The sequence below is a fragment of the Cygnus olor genome, chromosome 4 (genome assembly GCF_009769625.2).
Source record: "Cygnus olor isolate bCygOlo1 chromosome 4, bCygOlo1.pri.v2, whole genome shotgun sequence".
NCBI lineage: Eukaryota > Metazoa > Chordata > Aves > Anseriformes > Anatidae > Cygnus > Cygnus olor.
The window spans coordinates 11,114,271-11,128,864 of record NC_049172.1 but is presented as its reverse complement, the minus strand read 5'-3'; the positions used below and the strand labels follow the sequence as shown (position 1 = coordinate 11,128,864).

Below are 14,594 nucleotides of genomic sequence, written 5' to 3'. Positions count from 1 at the left end.
ATCATTATAATGACAGTCCTTTTTGGTAATGATTTGAGAAAGTTTCTGACAGTGTCACCGTGACCTCAAAGAGTTTCAGCTGCTTTCTGTGCTGAAGTTCCGTAAATGTTGATTAGTGGCAAAGGGCTTTGGAGTACTTTCTAGTAAAGCTAAGCCTTTCCTAAATTTCTATGGTCTGACATCTAACTTGTCAGTTAGTGTAATAAGCTGTCCATCTCCATTTGTTCAAATAGCACATTTGTGTGCTTAAGATGAAGAATTCTATGATTTGATACATGATATTTAATGGCAACCCAGAGAGCCTTCAATGAATAAGTAATTTGCTTATTGAGTGCATATTTTCATTCATTGTCCTTTTAAACCTAAAATATGCTGTTTCATTGCCATTTTATATTATATGCACAGTATTTCTGTTAAATTTATGGGCAGAATGGGTACCGTCGGAGAAATCTTGCAGATGCCATTTAAACTGCAAAGCCACACAATGAGTGGAAATAAATGGAAATAGAATTGCAGGAAAAGACCCATAAGCAGAACGAAGAATAGGTTTTGTGTTTTGCTTTGTGGCAAACCCAGTGTGTATTTTTTAGAAAGCTATTTGTATGCTGACTTCATCAGCAAATTTGTAGGGGCAACAAACAGGTTCTGTTAATTTTCTGTAGTTTTGGTTGGTAAGGTGTCTGGCAGCTGAATCTACTTGTTTGGCCATTTGTGAATTCAGATATAAAAGCCAGGTGACTGATACTCTTATAGTTTTCTGTTTCTTAAGCTGCACGTGCATGGCAAACCAACCTTACCCATACAATTTAAACACTTCTATAAATCATGGGGAAAGGCTTTACACTCGTTCTATAGATACTCATGCTTTTCTTCCATTCTAATGTCTAGGGAGCTAGATGTTTGTTGGAAGAAAATGCACACACAGGTACTGAGAGAGTCCTTTTAAGCATTAAAATTTTAAAAGTACAGAGGAGTAGTAACAAAGCCTGTAAAATCTATGCGTTGCAGTATGTCCAACAAGGGATTGTTTTTTCTTTGTCTCTCTGAGATTTAGGTACCTTTCCAAAGTGGAATATTATATTTTGATCTGCAGATGCTGACATTAGGTGAATCTTGTTATAGGACGCCTTGCTTCCTCAAGTTCCCACTTCACTGCCCATTCAACTGCAATAACTAAAAAAATAAGTAATTGCCTTTACAGTTTTTCTTTGTGAAAAAGAACAGAACAAAGAAACTGGGGAAAATATTTGGTAGCGGAAAAATGACATTTCAGCAGAAGCCTTTCTCAAAGAATGATTTAAAACCCTGTTTACCAGAGCAGCTGTAGGCCAAAGTTACCAAGGAAACAGAAAGAATTCAAATAATATTAGCAATAGCATATCTATTATGTTATTGCATTAATGATGCCATAGTAAAGGCTCACTTGTGGTTTCGTTTAAAGGGCTCAGTTTTTAGTGATTTATCACCAATATTACAGGCTACAAATTAGAATTAGAAACAGAAGGTTCAGTCTCAAATTGGCTTATATTGTCAGGAAAAAAGTATTACATTTTCCTGTTACTGGACAAAAATATTTATTTAAACATATGTTTAGGAGATTTTTAAGTTTTTCATACGTAGCAAGTTTATGGTCTTTTCTTAGAAATAAATTAATGCTCAAGCTGTAAAATAGGTTGTCTTCATTTAGCGTCCAAAATTGCTGACTCCATCACAAGTAGAGTTGTGATGACACAACTAGAACGGTGACCTTTTGTGGGAAGATTACCTGCAAGAATAACAGATCAAATCTTGAGCTTGCTATACCTTTGCATATACCTTTTTCTGCGTTGCTTTTCAGAAATACTGAAAACATTGTAAGCAATGTTGGTTTTGTTTGGAGAAATGGAGCCTAAATTCCACTGTCTCTGCCAGACAAATGGGGATGGTGGCAGAGGGGGAATTGTTCTTTTGTGTTTTGTCAAAAGAACAACATTCTCTAAAGAAATTGCCACGGTTTGCCTTTCAGAGCAGTGGTGGATTATCAAGATTGTAAATGCTAAGGTTCTGCCTCTTGTATCCCCTGAATTTAAATGTTTCTATTTTAGGGAGGACAACTCCAACTCCTCACTAATAATGTGGTTACATCCTTTTTTTCTTTTTTTTTTTTTTCTTTTTTTTTTCCCCCCTCTGCATACTACTGGCAAAGAAAAGCCAAAAATGAATTCCAAGATTGATTACGTTTGATTTTTGACTATTTAGATGTTGGCTGAAACAATGACTTCGGTGTTGTCAGGACAGAGCCAGAAGTTTTAGTTGCCAGAAGGTTTAGCCATAAGTTACGTGTTTAATTTCAGTGTTTTTAGTGTTTTACCTGACCAATCCATGCATTGAATGACCTGTTGAACACACATCCCTAAAGTACATGCAAATACAGAACAGTCTGAATTGTGTTCTATATAAATGCAGGACAGAGATACCTAAGGAGCTTTTTCTGTGTCTGGCACAAAAATCTGGCACAGGAGATGTAGAAAACTTTCCCAAAGCTATATGATGATAATGACTGTACTAGAACACTTGCATAGTGCTTTGCCTATTACAAAAGCTGTAAAAGCAGTAACTAATCCACAAAGCAAATTATGTGCTGCAGATGTATCCATCTGCTGGGAGAAAAGCATACATGTGTATGACTGGGGAAAAAAAAAATCTATTAAGGCTTTATTTGGTCATTTTAAGCTTTATTGCATTTCTTTAAATGCATTTTTATACTTTCTCAACAACAGATTTTTTTTTCTAGAATTCTGTTAGTGAAAATTAGAGATTGATGTGTGAAAAATGTTCACACCTTTTTTCTTTCAAACACAGAAAATCCGGTTGTCATGATACAATGAAAGTGAACCTCATCACTCCAGAATTATTTGAAAAAAAATGGCAAACAAGCAACAAAGTGCCTCTGACTGAAATGTTTTTGTTTTCTTTTTCTTTTATTCACAGACTCAAATCTCAAGCTTTCTGGTGCACAGAAGCATGTACACATTTTAAATGTGGCTTTTGCTTTGATATTCTTCTACTGCTTGACAGTTAATTCAATGTTAAGTGAGTGCTGCTTTGTCAAGAACTGATTCTTATCTAGTAGTTGACTTGAAGATGGATTCATTTGAATACTTTAATAGAAACATAAAAAATAGTAAATTTTAAATGCTGAGGGCATCTGTTCCCTCCTGGTTCTCTAAGAGCTGTTTGCCTGTGCAGCTAGCCCATGTGTTGCAAATGGGTATATGAACCTTTGCATACATGTTTGCAAGTGTGGGAATTAGAGGTTGCTATAATGGGGCTGTTTAGACACTGGCAAATGAGTCCAGTTTTGCCAGGGTGTGGGTACTGCTGATGGTTATGGTTCTTGGCATCTCCCTTACTGAGGCAGCGGCAGCCGAGCTCCCGCGCTCTCTGAGGTTGGAAACTGGAACCTGAGTGTGCAGCTTCTTCTTTCCACATACATGCTCATACCTTGCTCATCCTTGGTGGTTTTGTGCTTCTCAGCTTCCTCCCCGAAAAGAAGGGGTGAGGACCTTGTCTGCCTCTCCCATAGGTCATCTTATTTTTGGAACCAGGACTTGCCCTGTTCCATCACATACCTTTCCTGCCTGTTCTGCCTCCTCTGTTGTTGTCTTGCAGGCTGTTTGGTTGCATGTTTTGCTGTACACTGTTTGTGCAACTATGCCACAAGTCTCTGAATATTTGGAGTTGCTTATTATTTATATACCTTTGCTTGATGTGTTTGTTGTAAGTTACTTATGCACTCTTATTAATTACACTCTTAGTGGTGGTATGGTGTTACAAAAATCATATGCACTGGTCATTGCCTCTATATTTTTGTATACATATATATGAGTGCAGGGCAAGTAAAATACTAATTGTATATTTGGTTACATGTGCAAAGGTGAATCCACTGGTGTTCAGAAGTATTCTCATAGAGGCAGATGACGCTGCTTCACTGTGATCAGTACTATAGTATGGTCATCCGCTTCTGGCTTTCATCTGCACATTATCCTCATCAGTACTGTAGCATTTGGATGACCAAACAGCAGAAAATGTGTTTAGGTGGGCTGGCAGCAGCTCCAGGTGCTATGCAGGAAGAAGAGCTGCAGGTCTATGATGGGAGGGCGAGGAAGGTGGTGGTCACCTCTGGGTATCACAGTACCCTAAAGTATGGTTCATGTATGTGCTGTTCTAATGACAGGAAAGTTGGTTAATACGGTAGAGTGACTGTTGGTGCTGTATATCAACATGTTATTTGCTCAAACTCTTTCACCCATGAACTTCTGAAGGTAGATGTCACTTCCCTCTGATTTGATCCTGATTGACTCCATAGCATATGGCCTGACAGGAGCACTGTTGGCTCCTGCCACCAGAGGTGCTCGAGCTTTGTGTTGTGTTACATTTCTGTAGTTTCAGCAGGAAGGCTGTAGTGCAGCAGAGTGAACCCCATATGGGTGAGTGCAAACTGAGATGTTAGGAGAGTCTATTAGTTATAATCGATCAGGCAAAAGGAGCATCATTGCAGAAATTGATTTAATGCACAAAGAGAATCAAAAGGGCAGAAACAAGAGTAGGATGGAAGATGGTATGCTTCCCTTGCACAGCCAGAAATGTGTGCAAAAAATATTTTGAGGAGCAGTACAATGGATCTGAGCTCTGTAGTTGGACAATTTTCTCCACTGATAATCTTCTGTCTTTGGGTCTGAAGGGCCCATTCATCTATATTATAAGTGAATTTCCACATTAGCTACAAAAAACTGTTCTTGCCAACTATTACAAGATGTATTTTTTTTACCTTTTCTAATGTCTCTCATATATGTGACTAGGGAATAATAAGCTTTTTTGGTGGTGCTATTCAGAAGAAAAGAATACTTTTAGGCTGCTCTTGGTATATGAAAGTTATCCAGAAACTTTACACTTGATGCAGAGACGTTTATACCATTGGCAGGGTTTCTGTTTGCAAGGCTTCATGTATTTTCATTTTCCTTTTGAAGTATGTGGGAGAGTGCAGAAGGCGAAATACTTCATTATGTCCATGAATTATTCAGGTACGGTTCTAGGAGTTAACATTACTTTAAATAGCTCAAGGTCTTTTATTTCCTTGAGTATATCTCAGAGTTTTCATTCTTATGCTGATTGTACACTGCATTTCTTTGCAGAGTACAATTTTGATGAAGTGCTATCTTTTGGCAATCTCTAGAAATCATTTGAGACTTGAAATATTTAATTCTGATCTTTTCCAGCATCAGATATGCAGTGACCCTGAGTAGATACAGGTGAATTGCCATACATATGTTCTTACAAAAGAATCAAATTATTCTCCCTAGAGTGTGTTTTCTTTGTGTTCTTTCAAAAGCATTGATCTCAAATAGCCTTCCACATGTATTTCTACAGAGTGAAAAAAAGGAATCTATAATATTAAATACAAAAATAGTACTATACATATAATAACAGGCTATTTTTCTTTCAAAGAGGAATTTAATAAACCACATTTAGTGCCTCATTTCTACTGGGAGGCATGAGCAGTAAGCCCTTATATTCTGAAAAAAAACAAAACAAACAAACAAAAAACAGAACATGAAAAAAAAAAACAACCAGACAATAAGATGTGAAAATCTGTGTTCAGAAAATGGTTAAGAACAATAGAACAGAAGAGTATGATTCAGAAAGATGGCCAACACAGGGAGAGAGGAAGACAAAACAGAACTCAAAGTATTTTTTGAAAAGTGGTTTTTATTCTTGTAGTTCTAAACTATCTTTGAAATTCCAGTGATTCTCACATAATCACTTATGAAAATGAGACATGGGCTATTGTATCAGGAAAAAAAAAAAGTTTTAAAAGTTACTCCCCTGGATTTTAAGGATTTCCTAAAATATGTCCATATAGGATGTAGCTGCTGCTGCTGAACTATGTTTCAGAGTGGTACTCCCATGACCAAAGCTCCTCTTCTTGGTTTCAATTGTGGTAGCAGTATTTTACATAGGCACACACAGACATGAATGCAGGTCTCAGTCTGACATTTGTTCTTCAGGAATACAGATGTAAAGCTTAATCAAAAGCAACGTTAACAAAATGTATTCAGTATATTCAAGCTCATAATAGTAAGGTTGTATCATTGTGCGTATTGCCCAAGTTAGCATTCAGTGACTTCTGTGGGTGGCATCTTCAGCCATATGTGTCTGACAAATATCTATGAACTGAGTAACTGTGAACATGTAAGCGTTTCAGTCTTGTAGCAGCATAAAGTTGCTTACTGGACCTCAAGATCTCAAAGGTCTTGAATAATCTGCAAGCAATAGTCAAGATTTTGTTGGCATATCACCATACTGTAATGAAATGGAAATCTCTGTCACCTGTGTAATACAACCGTGAAAACCGTGGGAAAATGCCAGGTCCCAGTGGCAACCTTTGTGTGAATATACAAAAGTACTGATCAGAAAACAGCCTACATCCCTTTGCTTAAACACAAAAAAACTTGTCAGAGCTGAATCTCCCTCAGGATACCAGCACAGAAAATGAAAGGAAACACAAGCTATTGAACACCATATTGACTATGGACTGCATGTTAATTAGAATAAAATTACAAAATAATGCATTGAACTCTCTGAAGGTGCTGGTAATGGCAGAGAACCTGTGTGAGCTGCAGTTAGGACCTTGCTATTACTTTATTATTTCAATGGTATGGGAGAGAGAAGTCAAGAATAAAAATGTCTGTAAACATAAATAAATGAATCTTTTATTTGGTTCCATTGATTTTTGGATTTTCTAAATGAGCAGATTTCACACCTACAACCAATTGTTCAGTATATTAGTTAATATACTGAATTATACTGAATTACTAAATCAGTAATTGTTCAAACAGTTGTTAACGTTCAGTTCTACATGGATTTGCCCTACCTTGTTTATGTATGTTGTGCAATTTATATGATTTTGCAAGGTCCATTTGGAACTGAATTGCATTGTTTGATGAAATAATATGCTTTAGTGTATTTGTACATTCATATGTATGTCTTATTGTCACTTTTGAATATTAGGGTAGTCAGTTTTTAAATGAGTATAGTATAATTCCATAAGCAGAAATTTTACTAGCTATTTATATGTTTAAACTGGTTATTTGGAGTAATAATAATAATAAACAATAATAAAAGGGGTTTCATAAAGAAAATGTTATTTGTTTTTTGTTGTTTGATTAAGCCTAACAGTAGAATTGAGATCTGTTATGTCGGGAATTTAATATGTACTTATCTTTTCTTATTTATTGCAGCTTTCAAACTTTCTAGAAGTTGTAGACTCTAGGTTGGAATAGGGCTAAAAATATTGAAATACTTTACTGTTCTGGAAAAGGACCAAGAACACATATATTACACTTAAGATTTCCTTGGAGTGAATACAAGAAAGGAAACTAGGAAGAGAGAAAGACAGAGATAGGGAAGGAACTAAGATAGGTAGGTAGCCTCCTTCAGCAATCCTGGGTAAACTTACTATACTGCCTGGATGGAAGGACTTGTATTTCTAGTATGTTTCTATTCCTGGAATGTTTCAGCTATTCCTGAGCTATATCCATACAAATCACTGCATATGTTTTATAATAAAACTAGTCTGAGGTCCTATTTCTTGATTAAGAACATCTGGACCCAGTTAAAACTAAACTGAATACCAGTGGTGCCAATGAGCTTTGAGTAAGATACCTAATGGTTGGATGGAAAACACCTTTTGTTAAACACCTTTTGTTTTGCTGAAAGAATTTTTAATGCAAAAATACTTACTGAAAAGTTACTGAAATATTCTACTGAAATATTCTTGGGTTAATGCTGTGTTCTGCTACAGCCATCAAATAACAGATGTACTGTTACATTTATCAAAAGCAGTGTACAAGTTACTGCTTTTTATTCCAAATTATTAATATTTTAAATATAATTGTTAAATTCTTGTTTAAACGTAAACTTGTTTACATAGCCATGGTATTTCACCATGTCAAAGTTAGAAAGAGAAGTACGTAAACTGGGGCTGAAGCCCATCTTGAACAGGAAAACTGGAAAAATGACACCTGAGAGATGGGCAAATGGTAACTTCAGTATATTCACACCTTCTCTCAGATAATGTTGGTCCATCTCTCTCCGCTCTTATTCCAACTAAGAAAGGTCCCTTTGGGTTTCTGCATCTTAGTTCTTGGTCTGTTAAAATAACAGTGATGGAGGTCAGAATAGATACACTAGATTATGTGCACTTGAGTGCCGTAACAAAAAGATCCTGTAAAGACTCCAGATGGAGATGTGCTCAAAGTTATTTTAGGTTGAGTTTTGCATACAGGTTCTGCCCAAGGAAGCAGATGCTGCTGAGTGCTGCCTCCACAGTGGCTGATCAGCCTGTGTTGATGCAGGGGTGTGTTGTAGTTGTTAATGCTACCACCACAGAGGGAGAGGCACTGAGGTATACGAAATGGTTAGATAAATTGGAAGAAAAAACAACATCATGTTATTTCCTGATCCATTTTAAAGGAAGAACGGGGCTAGAAGTCAAGTGGGAAGCAGACACAAAAGTAGGAAATATGTCTCAGGGCTTATAAAGGGGCTATTACAAAGTAAATAAGAAGGGTTTTGCTGCAGAGCTTCTGCCCTCGCTAAACGATTTACCTTCTGGAATAAATAAATGATATGTCACCATAAATAGACAACAAACCTTTCCTTGGAACCTTGATGGAAATGTTCATTTCTTTTTCTTTATGTAACAATGCCTTAAAACTATTCACTTTGAATGCTGGTTTAGGGCTTCATCTCTCTCTTTTATTTTCTCAGTCCATCTTTAATTTAATTTTTTTTTTTCATTTAATTGCTTTGCTCTTCAAAGAGTGTAGTAGCAGTAGTGAGGGGGAGAGCAGGGAGAGGGTCAAGAGGTATTAAGCTTAAGAAATTACAGTTGTTACCAATTGTCATATCAACAAAGGAGTTGCAAGGAGTGATGGAACCTAGCTAGGAGGCATAGGAGTGGAAGACATTGGCATGTCTCTGAGCGGTACTGCTGAACTGTGACATTAAGCCAGTCCTTCTAGGGGCCTTCTATTACATTTTATACCTATATATTTTCAGAAAATATTACTGTGAAGGCAGAAGTAAGAACTTTACCAATGCTCCTCTGCTTGGCTGTGCTTTTATGCATTCATGAGTTTGTTTGTACCTGTTTTGCATCTGTGGAGTGATTCCTTGCAAGCAAATGTTCCTCCTCAGTGGTGGATGATGAGAAGGAAGCCACTGAACTGGCAGAATTGACACATCTAGCAGATAGAGAAGCTCCCTCTCTGATAAGAATAAGCATCAGAATAAAACTCTTCTTTATCACTTTTATCTTGTCTACTGTTGTTGGCACACTCAGAGAGGCTTAGGAAAGGGGAGACAAGGGGGTTACAGCTGCATGGGGAAGACCTCAGGTGGACAAGCAGAGGTGTTGCTGTAAGGAGCATGATGCACACCAGCCTCGCAGGACAGAGGGGAACTTCCCAGCCAAGGACAAGAACAGAGAGATGGGGCATGATTTGTCTCCACTCTGAAGGTTACTGGAAGCAAGGGCCTTCCTGAAAGGCAGTTGTATGCAGGAGGAAACTTGTATACAACCTTTTTATTTTTAGTTCGTCTTACTTGGTGGAGTTTCTTCAGCTTAGAACATGAGGCCTGTGAATCACTACATTTTTGCAGTGATTGCAAGGAAATTGCAGGCAATCTCACAAGATTTCTGACAATGCATGAGTTATTGCACAAGGAGTAGGAGATACTGAACTAGCATGAAATCATGCTCATTGCTATTGTTATGGTTCCTCAAAGGATGTTTAGCATTAATATCAATATGGGTTCAGTTGGTCAACTGTAATATAAATAATAATTTCAACTTAAAGAACAAACCTGTGTGCTACGTGCTTCTACCTTTAACCAGTACTGGCATGAAAAACTTTTAGATATTGCTTAAAAATTGCAGGGATTGTTCTTCTGGACTTTTTTGCTGGAATGCTTTTACTAAGTAATAAAAAAATAAAACAAGATATGTTGTACCTTCTCTGAGTTGTTTAATACATCATTTTGGTCAACCTTGAGTGCCTAGTAATGTCTAAATGTAAAAGTGGAATTTAAAAATAAAAGAAAAAGCTCTTCATTTATTTAGACACCATTTCATTATGATCTTCTGCTCTTAAATTGCCATAATCCTTGATTCTCCTTTTGAAAGACAGCTTGTAAAAACAGTTGAACTAGAGATAGTTAAGTCTTGTCTCTTGGAATATATGAAAAAGAAAAGAAAAAAAAAATTTAGTAGTGTCTTGCTGCTATTTTGAGAGATACTTAGCTGCTACCGGATACACATAAGCCCTAAATGAGATTTGCAGTCTTTGGTATTTCACTAGCTCCAACAGTGATTCAAAAGTTATTTAATTTTGGGGTTATCTATAACATTGAGCAATAGGTGTTCTCCCACTTTCATGTAATAGAAAAGACAGGTTTTTTTTTTTTTAATTATTTTATTTTTAATATCAGAAAACTGGTTTTACTTTGGGTTTTTGTTATATGTTAACATAAATGCAGACTAGATAAATATGTATCTACACAGGTATCAGATACCATAACCTGATACTTTGCATCTGCACACTGCATTTTCATTTCTATGCTTTTGTATTCTATGGTAATAAATAATCTGATTATTGAATGTCTACATTTTGTCACCTTGGGGAAAAGAAATAGTTACTATGAAGAAGGCTGGCTAGCAGATCTCTGAGTTAAATGTTGAACGTTAAGATAAAGGGATTAAGATGTTCTGTGCTTGATGTGACTGTAGTGGTCATGTGATGGGTGTTTTCCTTTTGTACAGCACTGCTTGCTGGTTGTATGGAAGTTTCTTCACTTGACAATTCTCACTTTCTGTGCACAGCATTTATAAATGTAATAACAGCATTAACAATGGGTTCCGTATCTCAGAAGAGGTATTCTCATGCTAGCAGTAAGCTAGGGAAAGAACGCAAAAAAAGTTATGTTGCCTGTACACTGTTTCTGAAATAGTGGAAAACAGAATTTAGAGAAATCATTACTCAAGAGTTGAATAAGTGTAAGCTTTGAGTGTGAATAAGAATTGACACCTCTTATGGAGGGAAAAATACTTGAAAGAATTAGAAGCAACATAAAAAATGATTGTTGGAAGTGAGGTCAGGAAGGGCTTTTGCTAGTTTGAGGTATACTACTCTTATATTTCTCTGCTTTCTCTACAGTAGATTTCTGTAGCAATCTCTAGCCCCCCAAACAGGTTGATTCATGGCTTCTTGCATGCTGAAATCCAGTGTCCCTTGGTTTAGATTTGAGAGGGCAGCCTAAGGGATGTCTGGGGTGCCAACATATTAAGGGGGGGTCTACTGAATTTTTTCTCTGTGAAATAGACTATGGATCATACCTGTTGTAGTATCATTTGTAGATTTTCAAACAAAATACTAGCTGGAGCATGTGTGTATTATTTTTGATTAGACATTGGAACTGTGGAGAAGATTATGAATGTCATGATATTATCATGTCAGAAGAAATGCTTACCTGACAGTATGTGATACTACTATTCTATTTTCATCCATTGAGCATAGCAACTTTAGATTGGTAGAGACTAGAGAAAACAATCACCTCCTCTCCTTGTTTTCCATAACTGCCTGTGGTGAGCATAGGAATGGAGAACAATAAATAGGTGAACTGTCCTAGTGTGGGTTGCCTGCAGCCATGCTACCAGCAGTTTGCTTTGTTCCTCTCTGAGTGGCTGGGAGCAGAGGCTGTCTTCAGCCAGGGCTCCCGCTATGGAGCTGTCTCTGTTTGTGGGTCACCTGCTTGGAGACCGATTGCTGTCCTGTGGATGGCTGCAAGTAATGATTGTCCAAACAGGGCTTTACTGAGGCCAAACTGAATGCCATTTCGTGACCACAAATGACACCTGAACAGTGATACTGCTGGACTATAAGCTGGCAGAGTAAAGATGTCTACCTGAGGCATAATCGCTTATTTTATCTTCCAAGAAGCAAATCTTGGAGAGAAAAGTGTAGCACAAAAAAATTAATCTTGAGTTTCTTTTAATTTTAGACACCCCACCCCCCTTTAAAAAAAAAAAAAAAAAAAATAATTCCAAAGATTGAATTATATAAGCCTCCCTTATCTGTCTGTGTTTGAAATTTAGCAAACAAAAGGAATTACAAAGAGGGAATGGGGACCTAAGCATCTACACCTTACAGTCAGGCTTTCTTCTCTGTCATTGTAATCCTTTACTACCCATATGAATACTTAAAATTCATGAATTGATTGTTCATGTCTGAATTTGCTGTTTATTCTGAACTTGTATCTCTTTATGTCTTGGATAAATAGAATAGTAAATCTCTGTTCCGATAATATTGGCAGACAATGCCAAAATGTAATGAAAGACAGATAGTGATAATTGTATATCGTGCTGAAAATAACATTTATGCTTCACAAACAGTTATGTTTAAACTTGGGAAAATGCAAAAAGTATCATTGAACAGTTAAAAAAATAGTAATACAGACAGCATTACTTCTGTTTTTTTCAGTTAAATGTTCAAGATCCTGTAAAACAGGGAATGGTGACAAATACATGTCCTACTTACATAACAAATACATGGCCTACTTGGCTGGTTATTACATACATTTTCTCACTAGTCCAATGTTAATAGAAAAATTTCCCGTAGCAACTTGAACATATTTTCCAGGTCTGAGTCTTCATTCTGTTGTGTAGAAGAGTTTGGTTAACCCATTTGTCTAAATGCTTATTTTTCTTTTGTTGTTTGTTTTTAATTTAATATATATTAGGATGTTTTGAATAACTTGGGTTCCTGTGAGTTGGATGAAGATGACCTAATGCTTGACTTGGAGTTCGTAGAAGAACAACATCACCATCATTCTGGTAAGATGGATAAATACTGACTATCTTCAAGGAGACTATTATTTTAGAAATATGATGAAAATGTGTTCAGTACAATTACTTCGAAATAGCAAAGAGTCATTTTCTTAGAAGGGAAGAGCAGTATGCATTTCTTAGTATGATTTCTAAATGCCTGTGCTGTTTGCCAGGAAGATGTTCTCATATACTGCATTCAGTCTTCATATGGGTGGGTTATCAAAGGGAAGACATTTTTATAGATACAGAAGAATTCCATCTGCACAGCATCAAGGGCTGACCCATTTGATTTCCTAGATGTTTAGAATGACTTCTTCCACCAGGCAGTTACCATTCTGATATAATTGCAACCTGATTTTGTGTGTGCTAGAATAAGATGCTTCAAATAAAGAAGCCTTCCTTGTCTTCAGGCATGAGTTCAACTTGATCCTTTCACTCATGTTTGGTACGTACTCATGGTTGGTTAAGGCACTGTTGCACTGCATTGATTAATCTCAATAGCCAAGGTGAACTTGCAATGTATTCAGAATAATTTTACAATAGGATTACCCAAGTCATGGCACCTGCAGTGGGGAATCCTGCGTTCCTTTTCCCATAAACAGTAGAAGTCCTGCTAGCTCCGAAGGACTCAAGAGAAGTATAAAGCGTGCGAGATTTATACTTAATCAGAGGTAGAGGTCTGAATTTGTACTCTGTTATGATTTGATATATGTTTTTGATACCCTATTATGACAGGGATGCTTATAAATAGGAATATCTCTGACCCTCTCTTTCACCTGCTTTTTTCTGACCCTTTACTTCTTCATCCACACATGGAAATGCCCACACTGCCCATTCATAAAGACTCACGTGGAGGTGGGTTTATGACAGATGACCCTGCAGGTGTGTACCATTTTCAGTTCTGCTCCCTCCTTTGATGCAAATTTATGCAGCAAATGAGTACAGACAAACCATTGCTGCTTGAATTGTGCTCCTGTTTCCATTGTTCTCTGTATGATAATTCTTGAAGTTTGTATTTAACCATTGTGTTATACCATTTTAAACCTGTTTGCATATCTACCTATAGAACAGAACATGGGCTCCATTGCATTTGGTAGAAAGCAGAGTAGCCAGAGAGTATGGAGGGCTATAACAGCAATGTGTATGATCATAGTTTCCTAAATCGTCAAGAGCTAGGAAGCTGGAGGGTACAATAAATTAACTGCACCGAAAGGCCCTCTTAAACCAATAATGAATAATGCTGCTAAGTGGTTACAGAAAAGTCAACTCATGGGTGAAAAAACATGGGTCAAAAAGCTCCAGAGACCAGCCTTGCTTTTTGTAAGAAATTGTAATGTTTAGACTTGCTTATTCCCTGGGCCTGTTGGAAACAAATTAACTGGCAGAATCATTTTCCATAAATAAAATTTCCTAACATGTTGTGCTTTGCCTCATGTGCGTTTTCCTCCTTTTTTGATATTTTAAAGGACTGAATTAATGGTGACAGAAAGGTTATGTCCAGTGTATTATTATAAAGACTTGTAGCAGGTTCTGGAAAAGCTAGGATCATAATGCCTATTTTACATTATTCTTTGTGGAAAATTAATTAAGACGGAGATGTGATATGACACATAATCTTTCTACTCTTAGCTCATTATCCAGAGCAAATGAGAAGCTTTTAAAATGG

The 14,594-nt window shown here is 36.8% G+C and overlaps 1 protein-coding gene across 4 annotated transcripts in view; it reads left to right on the top strand.

Annotated features, from left to right (window-relative positions):
* CCSER1 (coiled-coil serine rich protein 1) overlaps positions 1 to 14,594 on the top strand; it is a 672,229-nt gene that overhangs the window by 113,387 nt on the left and 544,248 nt on the right. For all 4 annotated transcript variants that reach the window (XM_040555665.1, XM_040555666.1, XM_040555667.1 and 1 more), the window contains exon 4: positions 12,841 to 12,934. In XM_040555665.1, coding sequence (XP_040411599.1) covers positions 12,841 to 12,934 — 94 coding nt within the window. The remainder of the gene's footprint in view (positions 1 to 12,840; positions 12,935 to 14,594) is intronic.